At 34.2% G+C, this 25,545-nt stretch overlaps 1 protein-coding gene across 2 annotated transcripts in view; it reads right to left on the reverse strand.

Moving 5' to 3' along the window:
* The window catches only part of IntS2 (integrator complex subunit 2), a 271,634-nt gene that overhangs the window by 14,119 nt on the left and 231,970 nt on the right, over positions 1-25,545 (reverse strand). For both annotated transcript variants that reach the window (XM_090401055.1, XM_090401054.1), the window contains exon 16: positions 19,704-19,809. In XM_090401055.1, the coding sequence (XP_090257181.1) occupies positions 19,704-19,809 (106 nt within the window). The remainder of the gene's footprint in view (positions 1-19,703; positions 19,810-25,545) is intronic.

Consider the following 25,545-nt stretch of genomic DNA (forward strand, 5'->3'; position numbering starts at 1 on the left):
TCCCTAAGATCCTTTGTCACCTTATCCCTCCACCTGAGCTTGGACCTGCCTCTTTTCCTCCTTCCCTCCAACTCCATATACTCCACTCGCTTACCAACATATTCCTCACCCTCCCTCTCTACATGTCCGAACCACCTCAGCCTACTTTCTTGTATCTTCTTGGCAATTGGTCCCACCTTAACCGTCCCTCTGATGTAGTCATTCCTTATCCTGTCCTTTTTTGTCACACCACTCATCCATCTTAACATCTGCATCTCTGCTACCTCCATCTTCCTCTCCTGTGCCTTTGTTATAGGCTACGTCTCTGCGCCATGAAGCATCGCCGGCCTCACCACCATCTTATACAGCTTTCCTTTCCTCTTACAACTCACTCTCTTATCGCACAGGATCCCGCTCATCTTCCTCCAGCCGCATGTTATTCGGTGCTGTATTTCCTCATCCAGGTCACCATTCCTCTCGACGACTGACCCAAGGTACTTGAATTTCTTCCCTGAAATTAGCCTTTCACCCTGAAGTCATATGATCATATCCTTGTCACTCCCCGATGATATATATTCAGCCCGGTTAATTTTCATGCCTCTCTCCACTCTTCCAGGGTATTTTCAAGCTTCTCTCGGGATGATTCACATAGAACAATGTCGTCGGCAAACAGCATGCTCCATGATGCCTCCTTCTTGACATCCTCCACTAGTACATCCATGACCAGGTCAAAGAGGTAGGGGCTCAGAACTGACCCTTGGTGTAGCCCTACAACAATGGGGAACCCTTCTGTCATGCTGACACTAGACCTGACCTGAGTTTCTGTTCCCTCATACATCTCCTTCACCATCCTCACGTCCTTCTCCGACACCCCCTTCTTCCTCATACACCTCCATACCTCCTGCCTGGCCACTTTGTCGTATGCCTTTTCCAGGTCTATAAACACCATGTGCAGCTCCACTTGCATCTCTCTATATTTCTCCATCAATCGCCTTAGCACAAATATCGCATCTGTTGTCCCTCTTCCTGGCATAAATCCAAACTGTTCCTCACCAATTTTCGTTTCTTCCATATCCTCCCTTCAATTACTCTTTCCCATATCTTCAATGTGTGTGACATCAGTATGATCCCTCTATAGCTGCCACAGTCTTGAACATCTCCTCTTCCTTTGTAGATTGGGATGAGAATACTTTTCCTCCATTCCTCTGGTATCTTTTCCTGTTGTGCTATTTTCCTCATCAGATCCCATAACGTATCCATGCCCTCACTGCCCAAACTTTTCCACACTTCACCAGGTATCTGGTCTGCTCCCCACAGCCTTTCCATTCTTCATTTTTCTCAGTACCCAATCCACTTCCTCTCTACTTATGTCTTGCACTGGTCTCTCGTTTGCCTCTCCATCCTCACACCTCTCTCTCTCTTGGATTCTCCTCATTTAGTAGTTTACGGAAATATTCTTTCCATCTTCCTCTGATTTTGTCCACTTGTAATACTACTCCTGAGGCATCCTTTATCTGCTTGACTGATGTTATGTCTTTCAAGGCCTTATCTCTGGCTTTCGCTATTCTCAACAACTAAGCTTCACCACTGTTTCTCTTCAGTTCTTCATAAACCTCATCAACTGCCCTCGCTTTCGCCCTTGCCACAGCTCTCTTTGCATTTTTCTTCACTAATCTATATGCCTCTTTGTCGGCTCTAGTTCCAGTCATGTCCCATTTTTTCGTTGCTTCTTTCTTTTCCTTGATCTCCAACTGCACCTCCTCATTCCACCACCATGCCTCCTTATCCTCAGGCGGTCCCTTTCCTGATGTTATACCAAGCACCTCTTCTCCAATTTTTCTAATGTTCCGACTATTAACGTCCCGCCATACTTCCACATCTTCTGGTAACTTCATTTCTTTCAATACCTTTTCTTTAAACTTATTCCTTGGGCCTTCCTCTTCCAATTTCCACCACTTTATTCTCCTCTGTATCCACCACTTCCATCTATTCTTCTTTTCCCCTTTTATATCACAGTCTACCACAACCAACCTGTGTTGTGCCACTACACTTTCTCCATTAATCACTTTACAGTTTTTCACCTCCTTCAGATGTTTCCTACGGCACATAATATAGTCAATCTGACTCATTCTATCCCCGTTCTTATAGGTTATCAGATATATATTACATCAAAATAGAAACAATAATATTTCTTATTACAGCAAATAAGAAATGGTAATGAGTTCAAATTTTCAGCAGAAAAAAAAAAGTATCTGTGCACACTTATGCCAAAAATGCAATCTTCCCCCAGAATTCGAATTAAGAATTGGACAAAGTACTTTGTGCCTCCTTTCTTTAATAACATTTTTCTTTAAAATATCTGGAAAAACCCATTTGTCCATATTTCTACCAATAAAATATAAATTTCCAAAGCCTGATGACACTATACAACCAAAGATCATCACACTCTACAGTGATTTTATTGTAGCCTTTTTATTGTAGATTTTTAAGTTTCAACTCCTCATTTGGTTTTCTCCATATCGCTGTCTTTCCATTTGGTCTTTATACAATATCTCTTATCATTCTTGTTCAAAATCTTCTTGTTTTTATTTTTTGCAAATTCAAATTTCATTTTGGTACCATTTTATTATACAGCAATGTTCTAAAAAAAAAAACTAATTTATAATTTCTAAATTATTTTTATTTTTCAACATAATCTGTTAAGACTAATACATTTATTTCAGCGATGTTCCAGAGACATTATCCCATCCCTGTAGTGGTTCTCAGTAAGATCTGCAAAATACCCCTCTATAGTTGCAATCACCTCTAGATTCAAAGAAAAACACTGACCAGCAAGAGTTTTAGTTTTGGAAAGAGACAGAAGTCAGAGGGACCAAACCTGGGGAATAGGGTGGATGTTCAAACAATTCATAGTGCAGATCCCTTAATTTTCCCATTGCCAAAACGCCTTTGTGGACAGGTGCATTGTCCTGATGAAATATTTTTTTTTTTCTTCTGCAAACTGGGTTTTTTTTTTCACAAATTTTTTCGTCTAGTCTAGTTAAAAGATCAGAATAATATTCCCTGGTTATTGTTTTACCCTTTTCAAGATAATTAATAAACAAAATGCCTTTAGCACCCCAAAACACTGATGTTGTGACCTTTCCTGCTGATGGAACTGAATTTGTCTTCTTTGGTGCTGAACAACAGGCTTCTGTCCACTGTTTTGACTGCTGTTTGGATTCTGGTGAGTAATCGCGAGTCTAAGTCTCATCCATAGTAATAAATTAATGCACAAAATCAGTTTTATTCTTGTTAAAACACTCCAAGCACTGTTCAGAGATTTTCATGCAAGTGCATTTTTGATCTGCTGTGAGCAAGCGCAAAGTTTTTTCATTTGCAATTCTTCATGCAAAATATATCCTACACATTCTTTTGAAATGCCTATAGTCTCAGCAATTTCATTCACTTTGACTTGCCAGTCATCCAATACCATATCATGCACTTGATCAATGATTTCTGGTGTCGTTACACTTTTTTGAATGTCCTTCACGTGGATCATCATCAAGGCTGGTACGGTCAAGTTTAAACTTGGTAGCCCATTTCTTAATTGTCGAAAATGAAGGAGAAATGCCCATAAACTTTTATGAACTTAAAATGAATTTCTTTTGGCGTTAAACCTTCTTTTACAAAGAACTTTAACCGCACGATAATCAATTTTATCCATTTCAAAGGATACAGACAACACTTTTGCTTCGGACTGCTGTATAAAACAAACTATTTGATAGAATGACTTGCAATTTCACATGGATTCTTATGACAGATGTACCAACTTAGGAAAAAAAAAAAATCTTGCTGATAGTGTTGCCATCTATGGTCGAGACTGAAGAACTTTTCAGACAACCCTCGTACATTCCATTTCTGCAAGACAACAATTCAAAGCACAAGGCCACTCTTGTGAAGAATGGCTACTGGATAAGCCCAAAATATTTGGCAACTGTGGATGAAACATCCCCACAGTTGCCAAATATTAATGTCATTGAAAATGTGAGACATGAATTGGAAGTTTGGATTCAGAAGAATCACATTTCCAACAAGGAAGAAAATTAAAGCAAGTGCTAATTGCAGAATGGACAAAAATATCAGAATACACAGGGAGAAAATAAATAAATAAAAAATAAAAATTAGTAGAGAATAGTAAAGGAAACTCTACTAAATATTAAGATTGTATTAATTGTTCATTAAATGATAACTGTGTGTACTTCATTATTCTACTATATTTATATACTTAATTAAAAAATTAATTAACACAGATTAACTACAAGTACTTCATTTTGCATATTGTGGATCATTGTCAGTATAATACAGTTAAAAATTTTTAAAAAATTAAACAACAATGAAAGTACATGGAGAATAGAATCACTTCATATTTATGTGTAGTTTATGTAACTACATATAAATTCATTTTTTTGAAAAATCACACACACACACACTGCATTTGAATAGTATCGTTTTTTACATGGTTGTCTTGTGCCTGCATATAAGGAGAGATTCCATTCCCCGCATACCTTTAGTTTTGTTCAGTGTTTTAATTTTTAACTGTATTACACTGATGATGATATGCGAATTAAAATGTTGATCTACTTACCTGAAATCTTCATAATAAACTAAATAGGTGCTGACTGTACCATTAAAAAATAAATAAATAAACAAAAAATTCAGCAGCAATCAACTTTGTTGCCTCCAATTATAAAGAGGAAAGGAACAGAAATGATAAACACTAGTCTACCTTTGTTATTCTGCTTTAGTCAGAGTGATAGAGCTGGTATGAATCAGCTTCCTGAATGGATCAAGACCCAATGTTGTATAGCTGGCATAAATTGATACTGTTCTCTTAAAACTGTAAATTAAAGAAATGTTGCACAATATACAATATTTCTTTAATTTAAACTTAAATTAAAAGTTATAAAATTTGTTTGAGCAACAGCTCCTTTTCTGAAAGACTATAAGACAAAAAATTCTAAATTAGAAATTTAGAGTTTTTGAGATAAATTTTTCACACATGTAGTTCATTATGAAGGCGTGTATGTGACCTTAATTTAATCTAATGTTACATTTCAAAATTAAAACAAGAAAAGTGGATTTTAATTTTTATAATCTCACTGTTCTAGTTCTTTCTTGTCTCCTATTGTTGTTTACATTTGTACTTTCTATGTTGTAAATTTATGTGCTCTGTGTATATTTCCTGCCAAATCTTTGTGTTTTGTTGTCAATGTATGGTTTCTCACCATTTCCTCTGATTGTGATATGATTTGCAAGATTTCAGCCTTTAGTGTTTGTAATAGTGAGCTTAAGATAGCATTGGCTCTAAGGGACTTAAGCCAGAACTTTTCTGTAGTTTGTTATAGTGCATCATTTCATTATAGCAGTGTTCAATATAGTACATGTCTACTGTACAATTCTGCTCTGAATAACTTCGATTTGTTTGCCAGCCATTAAAAACCTTGGTGAGTAAAGCTTGGAGCTATATTCCAACATTGGCCCAACTAAAGACTTGTATACAGAACTACATTCTTGCTCCAACAAGTGTAGCTTCTTTTAATTCCATAATCCATTCAGCTTCACTAGTTGTCTTACCAATAGTCATGGATTTAAATTCCCTAACAGCTAAAATATCCAAATTTTTGTATTTAGAAACATTTTCTAAAGCTTGTCTCTTCATCCTATATATATCTAATATTTCTTCTCCAATATACTTGCATTTTGTTGATATTAAATTTTAAAATCCACTTCCTAATCCACTCTTCAACATTTTAAGATCATACTAAAGAAAGAAATATGGTCAGCTGCCTACTCTGCCAACTTTACATCATCAACATCATCATCATCATCATCATCAAATTCGTGACATGTACCCTCGAGGGATGCACAGAATATTAAGATAGTATTACATGAAAAACTTACATCTTTTATTTCTATCAACAATTTTCGTCCAAATCAATATGTTACCTGTCAAAACTCCAACATTATCAGATCTTATATTTGTCTTCCTAGGCACTTTTTACTGTATTAATCCATCTATATCTTTGTCTTCCTCTGGGACTTTTTCTTCCCAACCTAGCAGAGAACACTTGTTTTGCTAATCTTTCCTCTCCCATTCTGTTTAAGTGACCACCACCTGAGATTAGCTCTGCTAATGCATTCGTGGATGCTGACAATGTCAATTTCTTTCCAAATATCCTTGTTTTTAATATGATATTGCCATTGATGTTATCTATTCATGATCCTGATCTTTCTCAGGATTCTCATATCTGTGGTCTCTAGTCTTCGGGCAAGTGTTTTATTTCTAATCCAGCTCTCAGATCTACAAGTTAAAATTGTTTTGAACAAAACAAATCAAAACACTAATTTAGTGTTTTGACTAATTTCTCTCTTATTTCATATAAATTTATTCAGTTGGCTTCCTATAATACCAGCTTTATTGATTCTGTTATCTATTTCAATATTCACTAAAAATCGGCTAAGTAGCTGAAATGTTTTACTTTTTCTCTAAGTTCTCCATTCACGATGCAGTTGATATTTTCAATGTTTCTGTCTATTTACATTGTCTTTGTCTAGTTACTGCTGATTTTCATACCATATCTATTACAACAGTTATTCAATTTAGTCAGGGAATCTTGCAGACTTGTAGCGGATTTATTTAGAAGTATAACATCATCCGCATAAAGCAGCTGACATTAACACCTCCAATTTTGATATCATGTTTAATACCACTTTCCTTCATAATGTGATCCATATAGATAATGAATAACAGAGGGGATAATGTACATCCTTGTCTGACACAAGATTTAAAATGAAACCATCTTCCTTCAATTCTAACTGCTGACTTAGAACTCAAATAAAGACAAAGTATTACTTGATATAATGCCAACTGTAGCATTTCGAATAGCTTTTCTCTTGACACCTTGTCATATGCCTTTTCCAGATCCACAAAAGTTAAATACAGATATTTGTTATATTCCCATGATTTCTCAACTATTTGTTGTAAAGTGAAAATCTGATTCTGACAGCCTCTATTTGGCCTGAATCCAAATTGTTCTTCACAAGGCTTCCCTTCCACAATCCTTCTCAACCATTTCTCAAGTATACTTGCATAAATCTACAGGAATACTCATTAGGGAAATACCTCTGTAATTCTCACATTCAGTTTTATTTCACTTTTTATATATGAGTATTATGAGAGCTCTACTCCAATCATCTGGAATTCGTCCCTCTTTCCAGGACCTGAACTATGCAGTGCAGCCACTGTAAGACTTTCAATACTTCCATACTTTAGCATTTTTGGTCGAATATCATCTACTCCAGCTGCCTTTCCACATTTCAGGCCTTTCATGGCTTTTTTTTTCTTGGATATATATTTCTGATTGCATGTCTGTTGAGTGTTTTTAACCACAGTGCTGTCATAACTGCTTATTTCATTTAGCAATTTTTCAAAATAATTACTCCCTACATCAAGGATATCTTTTTCTCCAGTTTTCATGTCACCTTTATCATCTCTAATTCCTTTTACAGCATTCTTTCCTCCATTTCTGAATTTTTTTTCAACAACCTCCAGAATATCTTTCCACATTCTTGATATTTATTTTCTATGTTCTTACCAAAGTCTTCTCATGACTTTTGTTTAGCTAGTTTTACACAATATTTAGCTCTTCTTAAATTTGTCTCTGTATACTCTAAGAGCACAAGCTGACTTATTTACCAAGAACTTTTGATATTCTTTCTCCTTTTCGTTCACTGCCTCTCTGGCTGAATCAATCAATGTTTTCTTCAGGATTTGCCACTGAATCTCCAAGGTTTGGTTCCTGTTCTCAAAATCTTTCATTTTTTTCTTGAATAATGTTTCTGTATTTTAGTCTACAGTTCACATCTGAAAGCTGCTCAACTTTTATGAGAAACAATGAGAAAACATCACTACCAACAATAATATAGTCAATGAGACTTTTCTTATTCCTTGCATCTTCTCTCCATGTGAATTTGTGCACATTTTCATGTTGGAACATTGTGTTAGTAATAACCAGTCCATGTCCTGAGCAGAAATCCAACAGCTATTTGCTATTATTATTAGCTTTGCTCTTTTCTCCAAATTTTCCCCAAATATTTTTGTATGTCTGACAATCATTTCCTACTCTGCTATTTAGATCCACAACAAGGACCAACTTTTCCGTTTCATTGTGTCTGTTGGTTTCTCTAAAGCCTCAAAAAATTCCTCCACTTCTACCTTAGGAGAACCTTCTGTGGGATTATAGGCACAAAAAAGTCTTATTTTCCAGTTTCCCATTCTGATATTTGACCACATCACTCCACTTGATATTGCTTGCCATTCAAGAAGGTTAGCCTTGTATTTAGTGTTGAATATATAGCTGCTACTCCTTTTCCTTGATTGTTATTGCCTGAATATAACATTTTGTATTTATTGCTCAGAAAGATCTCACCAGTTTGTGTATTTTTTTTTTCAATCACCCCTATTATGTCGGTCTGGTACTTATCCAATTCCTCAGCTAGCTCCATTTCTTTGCCATTCAGGTTTCGTATGTTGAGAGTGCCGATCTTGAACTCTGGTGATGTTGAGTTGGGGTGTGTTTCAGGATTTATTCCAGTAGCTGACTTTTCGCTGTTCACCGTGGTTCCCTGGCGAAAACAACAGGGGCCTTGTTTAACTGGGCGACGCCCCAGCCAGCATGAAATTCTGTAATGTTGTACCATAATTTTATATTGTGGTTTAAGCCAATAAGAATACAATTTGGTTGGCTAAATCCCAAATTGCCAGCCCATCCTCGTTCGTTCAGTATCCAGGTAGATACCTAACAGGGTGCACCATGAGAAAGTGAGGATTGGACATTAGGTCAGAAGCCCTGGTTGGTTCTCCACATTCCTTTAAAGTCTATTTAAAGGTCTCCTCTCAATTATACAGAATTGACCCTTAAGCACTCCTGGGAGAGATCGATCAATTTCTAATTCTGACATAAATCGTATTTTTGGATGTTGAATGTTGAGATGGTTAAGGAACTCCTTTACGGAATCAGGTCCATACTTCAGATTAAAAAAATATCATCTATATAACTCTCCATAGCCTAGGTTTCAATGGGAATGAAGAGATAGAAACATCTGAGGAAAAAGCTAAGTATAAATTTGTTAGTATGGGAGATTAAGGATTGCCCGTGACCAAGCCAACATCCAAGAAAACAATTTACGTTGGAATTAGAAGTTGAAGATCCTCTTCTGTTTCTGGATGTCAAATTTGGATTGCTTTTTGAAATTCCATTTATGATGCTTTCTAAGTATCATAGTCTTAGTCAAAGTAACCTTCCAAGGCCAAATGATCACTGATCACTATCCCCAAGAGGTACTGAGTAATTATTATGGTCAAACACTAATCTCTGATGTTATTATCAAATCCCTTCTAATGGGCTCTTAATATCTTGCTTTAAATAACTGTCATGAAGTTGCTCCAGAAATTTACTATTGTTATTAGCCTCTTTCCTTCAATATCTCCTTATATTAAAATTCACCATAAATTCATCTGCCCTCAACTGCATATACTCCATGCTGTCTAAAATTACTGTCTGAAATAGGAATTTAATATATATCAATCTAATAAGCTAAATCTTTTAATCTCTTCTGGCAAGATTATATGCAATATTCTGCACTTTGATATCACGAATCTTATAGTTAAGCCGAGGCTTAGAAATCCCTAAATCAGCTTGATTTCTCTAATTAATTTAGAAACAACACCAAATGAAATTTAGGGCAACTTACTGGATATAAGGATGAAAGGTATCCCAAATAATAATAGGTAAGATGTTTACATTAAGAGTAGGTGAAAACTGGCATTAAAGTGTACTTTGAATGATATCATGTTCTTACATACCAATGCATAGGAGAATAATGAATAGACTAATGTACAATTATTAACTGCCACCTGAAATGTAATATAATATACACATACATAAATATACATACCAGCTACAAACATGTGAGTCATTACATGCCACAATGCACTTTTTCCATTGGGGTGTCCATTGATTTCTTTCCAAGGAGTGTATTTCAGCATGACTATTACAGGCAATGATCAGTGGTGTAATAAACTATTGTCACCACTGATGACAGCCTGTAATATTCAAGCTGACTGAGATATATGGCATTAAATAAATAGCATTACTTATGACTTGTGTTTTTTGTGTTAATTTATTTAAAGGGAAAAAAAAGGGGTCTTGATATAGTACTAAAATACTGCAGTTAGATTATCTAAACCACCTGTTATTAATTCATGTACTAACATCAATTTACGATTAGCTGCAACTAATTATATGATTAATCACTAATATACTTAAAAGGAGTTTAACAACCATTTGCTTACTTTATCAATGTCTTTGTTACACTGGAGATGATATTAAAGTCAGATTATAAGAGTAGTATGCATGCTAATTTCAAATAGTAAATTTCTTCCCAAAAAGTGTATATTACTGTAAATACAGTAAGTAATATACATTTAAAATGAATTTGGTTACTGTTATTCGAATAAATTAATTTGAAGATTGTTTTAATACTGCATAAATAACTGGTGTCATAATTTGGTCATGTGACATGACACAGCTCACCATTATTTACTATTAAAATAATTTCCAAGTATGGAACTCATGAATATTATAGCTCTTCTGTTTTATAAAACTTTCTTGAATACTTAATAATGTGCTAATTCAGACCATTCAGACTTCTGCTTTCTACCAATTTGCATGCATTATGATGGGATATAACAATCAAGCACATTTTCATTCAAAACTGTTGACATATTGCCAAAAATTATATTATGGTCTTCTTAAGACAATTCAAATTGCATCAATCCATCTAGTCCTTGGTCTTCCTCTGGATCTTTTTTCTGCCAATCTTCAAAAAAAAAACACTTGTTTTGCTAAGCTTTCCACTCTGCTTAAGTGACTAGCCTGAGATTAACTCTGCTTATATATTCCTAAACAATAATGTAAAGTTCCTTTCATTCTGCCATTAATGACATCTGTTCACCTTGTAATTTCTCTCACATCTGTGGTCTCTCTCTGATGAGATGTTTTATTCCCACTGCAACTCTCAGAGCCATAAGTTAAAATCAATCTAAATACTGTCTTGTATAAAACTAGTTTACTGTTTTTAATTAATTGAAGACTTGAGCAAGAAGGGAGCAGCTCCAATTTTATCAATTTTTGGAAATTAAGTAAAACCTATTCCAAAAAAAAATATTTTTAAACTGTTACTCGAAATGCTTTGCCAACCAAGGTCGAATATTCAGGGTGTGCTAGGTGTACGGTGCTCATCCACGAAATATCAGTATCACCAATATTATATTTTTGCATTTATTCCCGTTTTAGACTCACGCAATTGTTTGCAGACTTTGCGTGATTCCTAAAATTGAACACAACATACTGTACTAATGCTTCGTTGTCCTCTTCACGAGGATAATAAAACATTAGTGCTTCATGAAGAAGGCGCTTTTCGGTGCGTAAACATAGCGTCACATTCACGTTAATAGCCCAGGTGTGCTTTCAAAATGCATACACCTTTGAGCCATTTGAAAAGATGTAAAGAAGGCGCAGCATGTCAAATTCTTAGCTTTGTATTATTTTTAAACTGCTGAGAAGGCGTGACTAGGTGAGCTTAAATTTTGAGCTCACTCAGTACCTAGCAGCTGTGATTGGTTATTGTGTCAACCAATCCAAATGAATGTTGTCACTGTCATGAGTTGAGAGATTACTCAAATATATCCAATGGCTTTATTACAAACAGCTGTTACACGTTTTCTGGAACTGAAAATTTGAAAGTGGATATTAGGAGAAAAATGCTAATTGTTTTTTCTTTTGCTTGTGCAGTATAGCATCTGTTGAGGTTGCAAATTTTTTTAATGGTATAGAGACATTTTTATTCTAGTCTTCGGAAACAACAGAGAGTAAAAAATATCTATTCCTGAATAAAAATGAATAATCTGTGTATTATAAGACATTGTTGATCTATAACAAAATATCAGCATATGTGAGATTAATAAGACAGAAGAACTGCTGATACTAAAAAAAAAAAAACCTAATGAATTCAGGATTCCCGAAAGTGTGGATAATTCCAGTAATGATTGGATGTTATGTATACTGAGTCTCAGTAAACAAAATAAAATTCTTAGAAAATGGAGCGAAATATACATAACATGTGCAACAAATTTTACAAGATGATTTGCTGCTCCATCAAACCATATTTATTCCTGCAATACTTTCTCTCTCTCTCATAAGTTTTTTTTTTTTTTTTTTTTTTTAATTATGCCATCATAAATTCACTTATTCATGTTTAGAATTTATAGGATCGTGCTATTCACTCTATCCAACAACTTATAGGACACAGGTTGAAAGTTTATTTTTCACTTGGTCAGACTATAATAAATTTAGTTTAATCCTTTATCCAAGTGTGTGCAAACAAAGTTTGCACCTGAAGGTATCTTCAGGACTGGGGTAAAGTGGTACAACACTGGACAACTCCTTGCAAAGGTGGAGCAAGCTACCAACAATCCTATCTCAGTATCTCCCATAATGCAAAACATATCTCTTTGCAGATATGTATAATGTTATGCATTAAGGGAAGGGCCACTACCCAGACTAGTTTCGACCTTTATTGAGATCTCTTCAGCAGGAGCCGGGCCCAAGTGGATATACCAGGCCTCTGCCAGGTATCTCCACTTGAGCCTGGTCTATCTCATCTGGGGTAAAGTGGAGATACTATCTCAGTATCTCCACTTTACCCCAGTCCTGGCGCAAACTTTGTTTGCACACACTTGGATAAAGGATTAAACTAAATTTATTATAGTCCGACCAAGTGAAAAATAAACTTTCAACATCTTTCTCTAAATCCAGAGTAATTTAATAAAAAGGTGGCACACCGTTTGGCAGCTCCTATTAGAGGAGATGACCTTGCTAATGCTTCTGCCCTTGGTATCTCCACTTGGGCCTGGCTCCCACTGAAGAGACCTCAATAAAGGTCGAAACTAGTCTGGGTAGTGGCCCTTCCCTTAATGCATAACATTATACATATCTGCAAGGAGATGTGTTTTGCATTATGGGAGATACTGAGATAGGAGTGTTGGTAGCTTGCTCCACCTTTGCAAGGAGTTGCCCTGTGTTGTACCACTTTACCCCAGTCCTGAAGATACTTTCAGGCGCAAAGTTTGTTTGCAAACACTTGGATAAAGGATTAAACTAAATTTATTATTGGACACACATATCACAAATGATAATCATTAATTATTCTTTACCATTAATGAGTGTTTCTACTCACCCTTATTCCTTCCTATTCTCACGTCTTATAAATGATGGTCACATATTTTCATCTTTGAGTATTTCAAATATACCAACCAAATATAGCATTCTCCTGCATGTTGTTTTCTAATCAATCATAAAACAGATTGTTCCCCCACTCTACGCAGAAGTATTCAAAGTTATCCTGCAGTTAATTGCATTGGACCCATTAAGATGAGTGCTGATGCGCTATGCCCTCTCAAAACTTTCATACATTGATAAAATGTAATCCCACAGTCATGGGCATCCACGGGGGGGGATGTGGCACTTCCCTTGAAGATCGATTAAAAAATTCCAAATTATAATCGTAAAATTGATTGAGATATGTAATCTTACACCCTCCACCCTGGGATGCTTTGTCTGTCTTTAAATTTTATTATGCGTTGGCCTGTTGCGGGGTAGCCACAGAACACGTGTTTTATTGCAGTAATAAAACAAATGTTCGTATTTTTGGTTCGTCTTTTTCATTTGTGAACAGTGACCGGTTAGTTTGCCCTCTGTCTAGTAAGTTACAGAATGAAGTGTGAATTGTAAATTTATAGTGAAACAAATTTAAACAAAATAATACATTTTTAAAAGGTAAGTGTATGTAATTTAATATTATTTTACTTGTTAGTTTTATAATTTTTTTTGCTTTTAAACTGAAATAACTTAATTTAAGATTAATTAATTAGTTGATTTTTAATAAAATATGCCAGTCAATTTTTTAATATATGAAATTGTGCTAAAAACTATTAATTCTGAATACCTTTTTTCCCCCAAGAATTAAAGATCATTAAAATCGATGTAAAATGAAAATAATGTATTTATAGTTTACGTCACATAACGGCAACCCGTGGGCCGGATCTGGCCCTCTACTTCTTTTGATCCGGCCCTAATCTATTTCAGCGAAGTTTGACTGATTCATGGTGGGAGAAAACACGGTGCGTTCTACTAACTCACATTAAGCTGACGTCATATGACTTGTGCAAAACACACTATGTTTTCTCCCGCCAAGGTCTCTTTCTCACTTTGACTAGTGGCATGTGTGAATGTGTTACAACGTGTCAGTTTGGTACTTGCGTTGGTTTTGTGCTTTGTTCAGTGCCTGCAGTGTAGAAGACAGTTTTGTGTGACAGTTCTGAATATTACTTATAAATTTGGGACAATGTCAGGGGTTATTGCAAAAAAAATAAAAGTAGATGCAGAGAATCGTCAATTCAAGACAACTGGACGGAGGATTATTATTTTATTCTGAATAAAGGTTTGCCTGTATGTTTGCTGTGCAATGAATCCGTATCCGTCAACAAAGAATACAACTTGAAGAGACACTTTACTTTCAGACATGCGGATCACCCAAAAATTGATCGACAACTACGAAAAGATGAAATACAAAAGTTGAAGAAGAACTTAGATATCCAGCAGCAAATGTTCAACAAGCAAAGAACATAGCACAGCACCACAGCATTGTCAAAGCCAGCTTTGTGGTAAGCGAAAAAATCCCTAAGCATTCTAAGTCATTTGGTGAAGGAGAATTTATCAAAGAATGTCTGCTGGATGTTGCAAGTATAATATGTCCTGAAAAGAAAAAAGACTTTGTGAATATTCGTTTGTCGAGACATACTGTTCTGACGGATAGAAATTATGGCTGATGATATCAAAAAAAGAAAAGAGAAGATTGCTAGATTGGAAGCATTTTCAATTGCTTTGGATGACAGCACCGATGCTTCCGACAGCACAACTAGCAATGTTTATTTGAGGAGTTGATGCAGATTTCAACATCACAGAAGAATTATTGGTGCTTTGGCCGTTAAAAGGAACAACTACCGGTGAAGATATATTTGAAACTGACAACACAGTCTTCGAGAGATTTGGGCTTAAATGGAGTTCACTATCTGGCATATGCACTGATGGAGCCCCTGCAATGGTTGGTGCACAGAAGGGATATTTATTGGAATAGTTCATGAAAGAGCAATAGAACTACAGATCCATCCGGAAAATTTAACAAATATTCACTGCATTATCCACCAACAAAATCTGTGTGCAAAATCGATTAAATTCACAAATGTTATGGAAGTTGTAGTAGCCAGTATTAACTTTATTAAGTCACGTGCACTTAATCACCGCCAATTTAAGGAACGTTTGGCAGACCTATTTTCGGATTATGAAGATGTGTCCTATTATTGTGAAGTGAGGTGGTTGAGTAAAGGTAAAATGTTAAAACGATTTTATGATCTGAGACAAGACATTGCAGATTTTATGGACATAAAAGGAAACACGATTAACCAAGTAAAAGATGATGAGTGGGTGTGTGATTTAGCATTCCTTGTAGATGTCACCGGATACCTAAACGAACTGAATCTTAAATTGCAAAAACAAGGACAATTGGTTCATGAACTGCATGGACATGTCAAAACTTTTTGTAATAAACCAAGATTGTTGGAAAGTCAGATAAGAGCTAAAAATTGTTATAATTTTCCTACTCTAGCAACTCATAAAAATATCCCTTATAATTGTTATGGAGATGAATTGAAGGCACTAATAGAGCAATTTGATACAAGGATGCCGACTTCAAAAACAAAAACTCCACATTCGCTATATTTGCTCATCTGATGGATGCTGATGTAAGTAATGTGCCAGAAAACTTAGAGATGGAACTTATTAAGCTCCAGGTGGATTTAGTGCTAAAATCACAATTTAACAACATTGCTTTGACGGATTTTTATAAATTTTATTTAGTGGAAGAAAAATATACAAATTTACGTGCCTTTTCAAGAAAAATCATTTGTCTTTTCGGCAGCACATATATGTGTGAACAGTTTTTTTTCGAGGATGAAATACAATAAATCAAAAATTCGGACAAGAATAACGGACGAAAACCTCAAAAATTCTATGCAATTATCCTTAAGTAATATTAACATCAATATTGATAGTCTCGTAGTACAAGGCCAATGTTCACATTAAATTGTTATGTCATTCATTATGTTATAAAATTTATGTAGAACTTTATACCAAAGCATTATATTATAAATAAATGAAATATGAAGTAGCAACTTGTTTTAATTCATTTAATATTAATTTATTTTATTTAATAATTTGGTCCGGCCCTTAACTCGGAGACAGAATGATAATTTGGCCCCTGAACTATGAAAGGTTGCCCATGCCAGGTTTACATCGGCAAATAATTACATAAAAAAGTTAAAAGATGTTTATTGATGTAATTATTTAATTAAAGCAATAATTATAAAAATTTATTGATGTAATTATTTGTCTCCAAGCCCCCCCCCCTCCCGCCTCCTCCTGGAAAACATGACAGCACACCCAACCGAAATGATCATGCAACGCCACTGTTGCCAATATATAATATACATATGAATACACGTCTGAGCAATTATTAAGGTAAAATCCTTTTTCTTCAGAGCTGGATGAAGTTTCAAAATTTGGAGCTGTCCATTTTTTGTGTCAAATTGCATAAAAATATGCTAATCTAAAATAAATAATTAGAATAAGTAACAAAATGTTATAAAACTATTTATTACTACATGGGAATATATCAGAAAAGAGCACAGAACACAGCTTTATGAAAACTACAATGAAATATTTACAAGAAATTAATATTAGCTCCAAAGTCCTAAGTTGTAGGGTGCTAGTAACTCTGGACTAGCTTATTGGAGATACCTCACTCTTACACCAATCTATTCAGCATTTTATATAAATATATATATACTGGGGGGAGGGGGGGAATCTGCCTCCCTGGCACCCAACCCAGAGTTCCAGGCTGGTAAGCCGGTTCTCCTTCAATTCTGATGACTTGAGACATGTTTGTCTCATGAAGGCAAACACATTGTTGGACGTTTCAAAACAATGAAGAGACAAAAAATGTGACATAAAAACGTTTCAAATTTTGGCTTATCTTTTTATTTATATATATATATATATATATATATATATATATATATATATATATATATATGTACAGTGCAACCTGTAACTCAATTTTCAACCAAAAATGGAGCTACCTCCTTTTTGCAGCAATATCTTCAATTTCTCTCTCTTATTCTATATAAATTTATTCATTGAACTCTCTGCTATACCAGCTATTCTATTGTCAATTTCCTATTCCATATGCAATCAAAAAAATTGTCTTAATTTTCAAAATCTGTTTTTTATTGCTGATTTTCATACCAAAATTGTTAAAGCAGTTATTCATTAACTAAGGAATCTTGTTAACTTGTATTGGATTTATTTAAGATTTAAGAGTATCAAATCACCTGCATAAAATAAAGAGAGATTAACAACTGCACTTTCGATATCAGGCCTAATGACAATTTCCTTCAAAACGTGATTCTTAAAGATGATGAATAAACAACACACATTTGTCTTACACCTGATTTTACATCAACTCAAACATAGATTATGTACTGCTTATTATAATGTCTTGTTTACACCATATAATTGTAGCATTTTGATCAGCTTTCTTCTTGGCACCTTGTTATATACCTTTTTAGATCTATACATATTAAATATATACATGTAGATCCTTGTTATATTTTCATGATTTCTCAACCATCTGTCTTAAAGTGAAAACCTGATTCTAAGAATTTGGCCTGAACTCAAGCTTGCTCATTTCAAGTTTCTCTTGCACAATTAGTTAACCTCTTATGAGAAAACTCAAACTCAGTAAGGAAACTGCTTTATAATACTCATGAATTCTGTTTTATTTCTTTTTTTACACATGGTGCTTGAGAGCTTTATTCAATCACCTTGAATTCAACCTTCTGAATTATGCAGTGAAGCCACTGTAAAACGTTTATACCTACATATTTGAGCATTTCTGGTCAAATATCACTCCTGCTACCTTCTCACATTTAAGTTTTTGATGGATTTTTTTCTACCTCAATTATTAACACATGCTCCTGATTGCATTCCTCTTGAATGTTTTTTTACCAATGTTCTATCACTGCTTGTTTCAATTAACAGTCTTTCAAAATAATCACTCCAAACACCAAGGATATCTTTATCTTCAGTTTTCATGTTACCACCGACATTTCTGATTCCTCTTACAGTACTCTTTCCTCCCTAAGTATTTTCATAGCTATTCAGAATGTTCTGTCCCCATGACTTTGGTTTAGCTACTTTTATACATTGCATTACTTTCTTATAATTTTCTCCATTTTTTCTCTCAGAGCATTTGCTGACTTACTTGCCAGGAACTTTTGATATGCTTTCTTCCATAACTGCATCTTTAGCTTCAGGAATCAACATGGAGTTCCGACTTTTCTATCCTTGCGGGCATCTTCACCATATTCCTTTCTAGCTGAATCAATTAATGTTTTCTTATGAATCTGCCAGTGAGACTTTAACATTTCATGCATGTTTTCAAAGTCTTATTTTATCTTGAATAATATTTGTATATTTGGGTCTACAGTTCAAGATTGAAAGTTGCTCAACTTTGATTCTTTTAAAAACTTTCTTACACACTTTTCTTTTCAATATTATATTCAATTTTATCCTGCTCAAAACTAAATGGTGATCACTTCCAATTTCAAATCTTTCATTTTTCCATGAAAAATTCCTCTGTATACTTATGTTCTAAATCAATGTGAACATGTCATTATCAATAACACAGTCAATGAGATGTATCTTATTTTTTGTGTCTTCTCTCCACATGAATTTGTACAAATCATTATGCTGGAAAATGTCAGCGATGACTTGTTCATGTCGCGAAGAGAAATCCAGTATGCACTTACCATTATTATTAGCTATGCTTTTTTCTCCAAATTTTTCCAATGTATTCCCATGACTGTCTTGTGTTCAATTTTTAATCTACTGTTTAGTTCTACAACAAATAGCAGCTTGTTTTTATTATTTTTATGTTAGTTGTCTTCTCGGATGACTTGAAAAATTCCTCCACTTCTCCCTTTCTGCTGATGCTAAGTGAGAGTTTTTTCAGTAGCTGACTTTTCACTGTTTGCCATGGTTCCCTGACAACAGCAGCAGAGGAGACTTGCAGAGGTCTCCTCCCAGTTATTTAGCTTTGATATTTAAGCAATCCCTATAATGATGATATCTAAAAACAAAATTCAGAAGTTTTCTCTGAAGTTTTAATAATTTCTAATAGGTGAATCTTGTATTTATTGTACTATACAATTCTGATACATTCATCATTAATCATAATCAACACAGAAATTCTGTCAGCAGACTGCAGAGCTAACACAAAACGAGTTAGATATGTGATATTGAAGCCAACACATGAAAGTAATGTGATATTTGTATAGAAGTTACATGTACCATTCTCTCATTGTAATAAATGCTCAGATTTACATACCTTTTTTTTGAATAATTAAAATTACTTGATTTACTTAGATAAACAAACCAAATTACCTCCAAGGAGAGTATGGGTAACATTGATACACAATTTAGCAATGCTAAGTGATTTTGGGATGGCATACTGCAGACAAAGATGAGAAGCTAATTCAATTGCAAAAACCTAAAGAATAATAATAATAATAAAAAGAAGTGATTATTTTATATAGCTGGGCAGTCTATAGTATATTAATGATATATAGACTGTAAACTTAACCTGAACAGCATTAAAAATATTTGCAGTTGGCAAGCTTAAATTATAAAATCTTTAATAAATGTTAATAGTAATCATATATTGGAGAGAATTTTTCATCATATATCAGTTCTGCTTTAAAGTGAATAAAAATGCAAAATGAATTAGAACTTCTGCAATGTACTGGAAATAGCATACTGTAGATTATTCTTGCACATCAAATACAAACCACTTGAACATTTAATCTCAGTGTAGAGGCCAATCAATCCCATTTTGAATGGGACTGTCCTGTTTTCAGAAAAATGGTTCTAGAGAGTCCCCAGACATGCTTTTGAGATGCTAATATATTTCATTTTTCAATATCTGATTTCCAACCATATCAACCATATTTGAATGGAATACAGTTAATAGTTTTCTCTAATACTATTGAAGCATAGATAATTAAATGTACTATTGACAGTGTTAACAATCTCTGTACAGAGTTACATGTTATACTATGATATATTTTTGAGTTACTGCTTATTGTTAACAATTACAACAGGATTTAAATTGGCCATTATAATCAATATCCATGCCTAAAAATTTAGCAAATGTAAAGGAGAAATTTGTGTTCTTTGAAAAAGTTATGAATATGACACTGAAATAGTTAGGTGCACCATATATAATACACAATTTTCTATGAGACAGGAAAGACATTCTGATGTTTTGCAGCATAAAACAAAGAAACACAAACAAGCTATAAGCAAAAGTTCAAGCAAAAAAACTGATTAATTATTTCAGACAACGAAGCATGGGAACTGAAGTTTGTGATAATGAAGCTACATTTACTGTCATGTAGCAAAACAATCAGTTTTTTGATCAACAGATTGCACAACCACAATAATAAAAAAGCTGCACGACAAAAAGTTTTCTTGCTCATGAACTAAAACCTAAGTAATACTTGTGAATGTTTTCTCCATGGGCAATGAAACAAGCAATTACCAATTTAAATCAAGTTAAATTTGTGACCAGCTGGTTGATAAATCCAATCATACTGACATAAAATTTGAACCAATTTCAATTCATTACTATTTACCAGAAAAAGAAATCCAAATAAAAGTACTAGCATTTAATAATTTACGCAGAGAGAAACATCTGATTTAATCGCCTTTGGTATTTTAAATCTTTTGTATAAATTCAAGCTATGGGAAAAAATATTAGGTTCTCAAGTGGACAACACTTGATGGTTTCAAACAAGGAGAGAAGACCATTTGTAAAAAATTTGGGAATCTATAAACAGAAATATTATTTAAATAGGATGTACACTGTTGTGTCCCAATTTATGATTTTTATTCTATCTAGTTATTTCCCCTTTATCTATGTTCAACTATTATCTACGCACGAGATATCACCAAAATTTTTACTAATACTTAAGTTAATTCTCCCCTTAGTATCCCTAATATTTGTATTATGCTGCGCCTTTTGGGACATTTAGTTTAAGATATTATATACAAAAACAAGGAGAAAGAACTAAAATATGTCTGAAAGTGAAACTATGTTGCAGTCGTGACACTTTATCTCGTTTCTTAACACATTAATTTCCCACATGATTAGGTTCGTAATTTTTCAAGTGGTGCATTGGACAGCAATTTCAGACAACTGTTTTATCATTGGACAAAAGGTTTATTAAATTCCTTAACATGGTACAATTCAAATATTAGTTATTACTCAATTCAATGCTATATTAAACATTTACAAACTGACATTAGCTTATCATAAATAATTAAGCTATGATCCTATAATGGGTATTACGATCATGCCGCCATACACATTCAACACATAAATTCATTTGACATGGACATATAAGATTAATTCACACTATTTAACTATCCAAACTTAAGTAGATAAACCATTCACTGCACTGACACATAGCAATGACATTTAAACTTTCTTATACAATATATTAGACATGCAAAATTCTCAGGACACTTAATTACTCATATAATATTAACATTAATAAGCTTACTTTCATTATATTCTGTCATATACTAAAGTCCTAGTATTGTTTTCTTGGTCACTTCAACAGTTCAGTATTAGAATAATGATAACTAATACAGACGAATCTTAGTTAACACGAGATATATTTTACAGTACCTTTCTTTCTTGAATTTTCCATATAAGCCTCTACTTTTTTCTGATCGAACTATCTTGGTATAACCTCTCCGATAATCTGTTTCTCCTACGTTCCTTTTGGAACTGAACTATGCTTACGCGGTCTTAACCTCTCGTAACTTACGACACACTTTGAATCATCTATATAACGGCTGTACAACTCGCGACGTGGACATCGATTTCTTTACTTCTTTCCCTTTCTCGTAGTTGACACTGGAGTTGAAACACAAAGAATATGCTTTCTTTTCTTTGACTATATGGCATTCCTCACTTCATACATAGGAAGTACGGAATCGAAATCCCGCTCACTTTCGTTTCCGTGTTGTGACGACGGAGATATAACCCCTATCTCGCCACTCAGGAAAACACCGTGAAATCCATATGAAAGAGGTCACGAAGAACTCTCCTGGAACAGAACCAAAACCAAAAGCCAAAAAGAGTCTCTCCCCGGGGGGTTCTAACCCTTTTATACCCTCTCTCCTAACGCCACCTTCTCTAACTTCTTTTTCCACCCCCCCTTTTTGGCTTGACTTTACCGACCAATTAGGGTGGCATTTTTCTGCCAAACGTCATTTGATCGGCGAGCCCGTAATGAAGTCTCAATCCGGGAATTGACCCTAAGCGATTGTCTGTTGTTTTTCTTGTGCTAGCCTCTAATTTAATCCCCTTTCCAAAATTTTTCTATGAACTTAATCTCTAGCCTCTCACATACCATTTCTTATGACTAATCCTTTTCTGTCTTACTTAGATAAATTTTCTCTTTTATATCATATTACAACATTAATATATTCTTTCTTTCTTTCTATTTGTTAGTTAGTTCAACAAACACCTTTATATTATATATATTTTATTGGATGCACGAATATTTCCTTTTCTCTTAAATAATTCGTCTATTATCTTTCATGCAGGGTTTTTAATTTATTTGCTCTTCATGTTACACCATGATAACTGAGAATTTTACATTCTTAGGATATCAGGGTGTAACAACACCACACATTATATGCACTGCAAATTGTTTGCTAATTGACTTTCAAAATATTCTTGCAAAAATGTATCAACATTTTCATACTTATACCATGAGGGTGGAACAACTAAGACTGAGTTATGACTTTATTGATGAAGAATATAAACCCATATTAGGATACAGAAAAACACACTGGTTATCTTTATTACTTGCTCTGGAAAGAATGACACTTAAAAAACTTAAGACGATTTTTAAAAATCTACTTTTCCTTATATTATTATATCTCTTACGCAGTCAACTTACTCTTTTACATCTATAATTCAAGAAGTAAAAGACAAAACACAATGATATTTGAAACAAGAGCTGAGACTGAAATTTTTATTGACAAGATTAAAATGAAACAAAACAAAATATTTGTCTGCCACTATTGAAGAGTTATTGCATACTTTGATTAATGATGGTTTTCTGACATATTCACAATTTAAGTTTTGTGTAGGAGAATTCTATAATTTAATATGCACAATACTGGGGTTCTTTTGAACAATTAATTCTATATCCCAGGCAGCACTAAATAAAGTGTGAGTGGAAAAACATCACTTGCAAAATAACTATAAATTCAGTGTTGACATTAGCATAAGTCATGGACCAAGATAATGTATTTAATTAATTCTGCCAAATGAAAAGCAATTTGAAAATATTTTTTTGCATAATCAAAGTTTTTAAGCAGCAATGCTTAGAGGCTGACCCTGATGAAGAGAGAATAGTAAAATTTGCAGAAGAGTAGAAGAGAAGGGGCAATAGGGCCATACTGTCAGTTGTGTGAAAAATAAGAAACAGAATGCTTGCCAAACTATGTTAACTGAATTCTTTGTTAAGAAGTAGAATGTTCAGAATATAAATTTATTATTATATTCTGAACATGAAAATAATAATATTTATTTAAGCTGAAAGACAAAACATGTGTCTTTCAGCTTCACGGTTGTCCTTTAACTAGGCCCTGAGACATACCCAAATTCTTTTATAAAAAAATGTAAGAATCAAAAAAGAAATTTCAGGAACGAATTATACTTTTTCCCATAAGTTATTATATTTGATTAGTGTGTTTTCGATTAATACAAACATTTTAAAGAGTGCATTAGGTGCATTAATCGAGGGATTGCTGTACACATACACACACATATTTTATTTTTTATTTTTTTTTATTTTATATTCCTTTGCATGTCTGTGGTAGCAAATTACACCAATTAATATCTCAGAAGTAGTGGTAAAAGTGCTGGAAAAGTTGGTTAAAAAGAGAATTCAGGAATGGATTACATCACTTTGTGAAGGTAATCTTAGCCTTAGTAATCTACTACCTTTTTATATGCAAACGCCTTTAACAGGATACCATATGGAACTATGCAAACTGCAACACAGTTTGCTGATTGGAACTGATGGACAGATATCAAAATGTAATATATCGAGGAGCAGAATCCAGGAGAAAGCAGGTGACTAGTTGTGCACCACAGGGTTCTGTGCTTGGACCACTGCTATTTAATTTGTATCTAAATGATATATAGGGGTGCTGCATAAGGGTTAAAGCTATATAACTGAGAGGAGACCTCCACATAGCCATCAAAGGAATGTGGAGAACCGACCAGAGCTTCTGACCTAATGTTCAATCCTCACCTTCTCATGGTGCACCCTGTTAGGTATCTACCTGGATACTGAACAGACGAGGATGGCAATTTAGAATTTAGAGAACCAAATTGTATTCTTATTGGCTTAAAGCAAAATTTCAAATGATGGTACAACATGACAGAATTTCATGCCGGCTGGGGCGTTGCCGGTTAAACAAGGCCCCCCGTTATTTTTGCCAAGAAACGAGGAAAAACTGTGAAAAGTCAGCTACTGGAAGAACAAATCCTAAAACCCACCCCAACTCAACATCACCAGAGTTCAAGATCAGTACTATCAACATAACAAACCTTATTGGCAAAGAAATGGAGCTAACTGAGGAATTGGATAAGTACCAGATCGACATAATATGGGTGACTGAAACAAAAAAAGACAAAAACTGGTGAGATCTTTCTGAGCAATAAATACAAAATGTTATATTCAGGCAATGACAATCATGGAAAAGAAGGAGCAGCCATAGTATTCAACACTAAATATGAGGCTAATCTTGAATGGCAGGCAGAGTCAAGTAGAGTGATGTGGGAAAATATGAGAATGGGGAACTGGACAATGAGACTTATTTGTGCCTATGGTCCCACAGAAGGTTCTACCTAAGGTAGAAGTGGAGGAATTTTTTGATGCTTTAGAAAAAGCAACTGACACAATGAAAAAGGAAAAGTTGGTCCTTGTTGGAGATCTAAATAGCAGAGTAGGAAATGGTTGTCAGACATACAAAAATATTTTGGGAAAATTTGGAGAAAAGAGAAAAGTTAATAATAATGGCAAATACCTATTGGATTTCTGCTCAGGATACGGACTGGTTATTACTAACACCATGTTCCAACATAAAAATGTGGCCAAATTCACATGGTGAGAAGAGGCGAGGAATAAGAAAA

The sequence above is a fragment of the Typopeltis vanoorti genome, chromosome 11, assembly GCF_054136105.1.
Source record: "Typopeltis vanoorti isolate ZY-2024b chromosome 11, IOZ_Tvanoo_1.0, whole genome shotgun sequence".
Classification (NCBI taxonomy): Eukaryota; Metazoa; Arthropoda; class Arachnida; order Uropygi; family Thelyphonidae; genus Typopeltis; species Typopeltis vanoorti.